Source organism: Mus pahari, chromosome 4 (assembly GCF_900095145.1).
Source record: "Mus pahari chromosome 4, PAHARI_EIJ_v1.1, whole genome shotgun sequence".
NCBI lineage: Eukaryota > Metazoa > Chordata > Mammalia > Rodentia > Muridae > Mus > Mus pahari.
The window spans coordinates 28,339,115-28,344,423 of NC_034593.1; the positions used below are offsets into that span (position 1 = coordinate 28,339,115).

The 5,309-nt window shown below is 43.9% G+C and overlaps 1 protein-coding gene across 1 annotated transcript in view; it reads left to right on the plus strand.

Moving 5' to 3' along the window:
- Positions 1-731: 731 nt before the first annotated feature.
- Positions 732-5,309, plus strand: part of Ttc14 (tetratricopeptide repeat domain 14) — a 9,910-nt gene continuing 5,332 nt past the window's right edge. Inside the window, exons 1-9 of the mRNA XM_021196167.2 lie at positions 732-993; positions 1,451-1,575; positions 1,693-1,892; positions 2,854-2,938; positions 3,067-3,196; positions 3,995-4,066; positions 4,448-4,567; positions 4,668-4,790; positions 5,200-5,239. Coding sequence (XP_021051826.1) covers positions 836-993; positions 1,451-1,575; positions 1,693-1,892; positions 2,854-2,938; positions 3,067-3,196; positions 3,995-4,066; positions 4,448-4,567; positions 4,668-4,790; positions 5,200-5,239 — 1,053 coding nt within the window. The 5' untranslated portion in view covers positions 732-835. The remainder of the gene's footprint in view (positions 994-1,450; positions 1,576-1,692; positions 1,893-2,853; positions 2,939-3,066; positions 3,197-3,994; positions 4,067-4,447; positions 4,568-4,667; positions 4,791-5,199; positions 5,240-5,309) is intronic.

The following is a 5,309-nucleotide window of genomic DNA, read 5'->3' on the forward strand; positions in this document are numbered from 1 at the left end:
GCTAGCATGCTGAAAACCCAAGCACTAACCAACCCCCTCACTCCCCTTGTACCCCCTCTGGTCTGGCCAACTATCCAATGTTCTGTCCGTTTCAAAAAAATCACGTATTTGTCACAGAAGAAAATGAATTCGAAACGCCTGTAACTATAAAAATATATTAAAAAAAACAAAAAACCTAACCCCTGGAGGTGTGGGTGTGGTGTCACACTCAGTGTAGAGCTAGCACAGAAGCCTAGCCAGCAAAGGCGAGGCGGAGTCTTAAGCAGGCCACCTAAAAAGCTCTCGGGGCCCAGACCAGAACAGAGCATGCGCGGTGCGCTTTCACGCTCTCCGGGCTGGTGACAGTCACATTCCTCTAAAAGGCAGCGAGGAACACGGTGGACATGCCTCCGGCCGCCAAGTCCACCGTAGATCCCTGTCTGTCTGTCCCACGTCGGTCCTGAGGGGACGCGGGCGCCGCCCCGGGCAGACAGGACTGAGGGAACTTCCTCCGCGGCCGCCCAGCCACCCTCGCACCGCTAACCTCGGCAGCACCGGGTGACAAAAAGAGCCCCGAGCTCCGGCCGTTCCGACCTAACAACCCCACAGCCCGCCGTGCCGGCTCAGCGCACGCGTCCCCACACGTCACACCTCCAGCCCCTACTCCGCCCTCAGCGCCAGACGGGCTTCGCGCTTTCCTGCGGCTTCCCGTAGGCCCGCCGGGTCTCGCGAGACTGTGCCTCGGTCTCGCCGCCGCGAGCGCTTCCGGGAGGTGAGCGCGCGCGCGTCGGGGCCGCTTCGCTCCCCTCGGCTGGCGGGAGCGCGGGCTCGGACGCCGGAGCCTGGCGAGCTCGCCATGGACCGCGACCTGCTGCGGCAGTCGCTGGGCTGCCACGGCCCGGCCCTGCTGTCGCTGCTGCGGAGCGAGCAGCAGGACAACCCGCACTTCCGGAGCCTGCTGGGCACGGCGGCCGAGCCAGCCCGCGGCGCGGCGCCGCCTCCGGGAGCCGGCAGGTACGCGGGCCGGAACCCGGGCCGGGGCGCGGGGCGGACGGGAGGGACCGAGCCCCGGGGTGTGTGACCAGGCACTGGCTCCGAGCTGAATGGCCGGCCTGCGCCTTCCGAGCCGCCGCCAGAGCTCCCCAACTCCCGTGTCCAGAGAGGATGGGCTTCAAACTTGTTCCGGAGTTCGGTGGGTAAAGCCACTTGCCAGCGAGCGGCCTGACCTGACCGATGACCAGGCTTCGCAAGGGTAGGCGAGAACCAATCCCAGCGTTGTCCTCTGATCTGGGACCCCAGTTGCCCGCGGTGGCACATAGACGCCACATGGCTGCACTAAATAAATAAAACGGAGACACTGAGCAGGGTTGGGTGATGAAAACTGCCGCACACGAGTTTGGATGTATGAGAGCTTGGCTCATTTAAAAAAAAAATAACATATGTACTTGTATATAATCACCTTTCTTTTAAGGAAAGAGAAGAGAGTTGACAACATTGAAATACAAAAATTCATCTCAAAAAAAGCGGACCTGCTTTTTGCCCTGTCTTGGAAATCAGATGCAGCCACACCCTCGGAAGTGCATGACGACAATGACAGTAAGTTTAGTCTGGAAAGCTTTTCAAGATGTATTGGTTGGTTTAAAGCAGTATATCAAAGGAGATATACTGATGGAGTCAAAATGATGGCGGTGATTCGGTTTTATTTTATTCCAGATCTTTATGCGGTCATGCCACCTTTAGAGCAGTTCATGGAGATTCCAAGCATGGACCGGAGAGAGCTCTTCTTCCGAGATATTGAACGTGGTGATATAGTGATTGGAAGAATTAGCTCTATTCGGGAATTTGGTTTTTTCATGGTGTTGATCTGTTTAGGAAGTGGCATCGTGAGAGATATATCTCACTTAGAAATCACAGTAAGTCACTCTACACTCATCCCGTGGAAAAGTTATGTGCTTCTCCAAGTCTGTTCACATTTACCTGGTAGGATATTGGGGGGAGGGTGGTTAAAGATAAGCTGAAGGGAAAAAAAGGACAGTTGTTGTTCTTCCTAAAAGCCTTAGAGAACTGGACATTGACAGTGCACGCCTTTAACCCTAGTACTCAGGAGGCAGAGGTGGGCTGAGCTTTTAGTTCAAGGCCAACCTGATCTCTGGGTGAAACCCTATCTCAAAAAACAAGTCCTAGAGTGTTGTATTTCCTCCATTGGGGGTTTTAGGGTTTGGAGGACGCTGGTTGCAGGTCAGTTTCCTGTTTTACATCATAGAGATTACAGGTTGTGATTATGCTCGTTGGTATTCTGAACAGATATCTTGTGGTTAAACATATGCTTAATAATTGAGCATTAGATGCTTGTGTCTAAGTAATTTAGCAAATCCTTCCTATCATAATGAACATACCATTTTCTCACTGTAATAAGGTACTTGCCTCCGTTTGGAGCGCTTCACATTAGCACTGTTGATGTTGGCCCTCTGTCTCACCATGTGAAGAGAAGACAGACACAACAGGAGGATGCACACCTCATTTAAAATGCTAATAGCTTTTGTATCTTGGTTCTTAAAGCTAGAAAACAAGTTTTATTGTGGTTGGACACAAATTGTAACAAAAAAAATCTTAATTTAAGTCACTGACATGTCTGGTAACAGTATTTTAAAGCCATCAAAAAGAATGAAAGTATGCTGGATGGCCTGAAAGACCCTGTCTCTGACGAAATAAGGCAAACACAGAAAGACAAATATCACATGTTCACATTGTGTATACTGAAAAAGACAGTAGACTAGTGCGGCCAGAGTCAGAAAGCGGGGAGAGGAAAGATACAAGGTACTGTTCTTGCCAAAGAGTCAAATGTGTGGTGTTTTCAAATACTTCTCATTGCAGGCTCTTTGTCCCTTAAGAGATGTGCCTTCTCACAGTAACCATGGAGATCCTTTATCATATTACCAAACTGGTGACATAATTCGAGGTGATCAGCTTCAACATACTAATTAAAATTTTCAAATAATGTTGAAAATGTAGTTTAATGAAGGTAGGGTTTGAAAAGTTTATTTTTATTTTCACTTTTTTTATTGCTTGTTCCTTTTTTCTTGAAAGCTGGAATCAAGGATATTGACAGATACCATGAAAAGCTTGCGGTATCTCTGTATAGCTCATCTCTTCCTCCACACATGTCTGGCATTAAATTAGGTGTGATTACTTCTGAAGAACTTCCTTTGTACTACAGGTATTTATCTTTTNTTTATTCCTAACAAATTAGAACTATGATTGCATTTTATAGCCTTTAAATGACTTTAGGCTTGGTAGACAAGTTACATCATAACAGTGCCTGACTTTTGTGTACAACAGTGGCATTAGTATTTAACCCTCATTAGTCGCATTTCTATAAAGGCGGGTGTGCTCCTTACTGTTTGTGTTTCTGATTTTTTTTCTTTTTCTTTTTTTTTCTTTTTTTTTCTTTTCTTTTTTTTTTTTTTACAAAGGAGGAGTGTTGAACTAAATGGTAATTCTTTGGAGTCCTATGAAAATATCATGCAGAGTTCTCTGGGATTTGTTAATCCAGGAGTAGTTGAATTCCTTCTAGAGAAACTAGGAATAGATGAATCTCATCCACCATCTTTAATGAGAGGCCTACAAAGGTAAAAGTAGATCTGCATTCTCTTAGCTGATGAAGGTGGTGAGGGGTGTGGATTAGCTCAGAAGCTGTATAGCTGAAGAACACGTGACCATAGCAATAGGAATATACTGAGGGCTGAGTGAAGTGAGCTTATCTCCTCCTGCTCTGGATGCTAAGCAATGATAGGAATATGCCATTTGACCCAAGTAGAGAAGGAAATAGAAAGCTTCATATATATGCTTAAGAATACCACTTAACAGTAATATTCACATTTGACGATTTAAAAGGACTTGACTGTATAGATGTAATATGAGTTTTCTGCTTGAAGTTCACCATTTCANTGTTGTATCTACCAGAGACAGAATGAAGTGTACTTCTATTTACATTTTTGACTCATTTTCTTTATAGCAAAAATTTCTCTGAAGATGATTTTGCTTCAGCATTAAGAAAGAAGCAGTCAGCATCTTGGGCTTTAAAATGGTATGGAGATTGTTCTAACAGTGGCAATTGTCTAGTATGTAACTTAGACACGGATTCTCTCAACATCATTAAGACTAGAATGTGTTTACAAGTGAATGAACATTTTTGGCATTCATAAAGGTATTATATTGGTCTACATTAGAATCTTAGTAGACAAATTTTGTTCAGAATTGTTTTCCAGAAAGAATTAGTGTCTTGGTATCTGAGTTTTCTAAATATTTGAATATCTGTAAAAGCAGAGTGCTTTTTAAACATTGAGAGTAATTTAAAAAATAAGTATTTGTCCAATTNAAATGCTTTTTAATTTAGTAATGATTTATACTAACATTTTATTTAGATACTTTGTAAAATATTTGTGATGTTTCACAAATGTGTTTTCAGTGTGAAGATTGGAGTCGATTATTTTAAAGTGGGGCGACATGTGGATGCTATGAACGAATACAATAAAGCTCTGGAAATAGACAAACAAAATGTGGAGGCTCTGGTAGCTCGAGGAGCATTGTAAGTGAATTGTGGACTTTAAGGAGATGTTTTGAAGAATGAAAAATTGTGTAAATGAGTCACAAGATGAAATTTGTCTACTTTTGTTTAATGTCTCTAGATATGCAACAAAAGGAAGTCTAAACAAAGCAATAGAAGATTTTGAGCTCGCATTAGAAAACTGCCCAACTCATAGGAATGCAAGGAAATATCTCTGCCAGACACTCGTAGAAAGGGGAGGGCAGTAAGTACGGGTACTTCACAGTAAACGTCTGAGTGCAGCCGGGCCCTGGGGTACCCGAGGCTTTGCTACAAAGTAGCTTCTTACCNTATGCACNTTCAGAGCACTCTGTTTGGGGTGGCAGGGTTTTGTCCCTTATTCTTGGCTTATTACTGAACGTGCACACATGTGTGCACATGTANGTCTGTGTCTTTGTGACTGGAGATGCTTTAGTGTCTCGGGGTTAATTGCTCAGAATGTATATTTTTGTTATATAGAAATTAGATAAAGTGCAGTAGAATAAGTTACATGTTCTGTTTCAGAGTATCAGAAGGTTTTGCTCTAGTAAAGAATTTAATTTTTAAGTCATTTTACTGTAATACTATATAATCTAAATATGAATTGAGTGATTTCTAGTAAATTATGATTTAAGATACTGCTGGTATATTCAGCTTATAGCTCTATTCTGTCTGGTAAATTCCACAAATTCAGATGGTAGAGTTACGTATTTGCAGTGTTGCTGCTCTAGTTGGCAGCATGAAC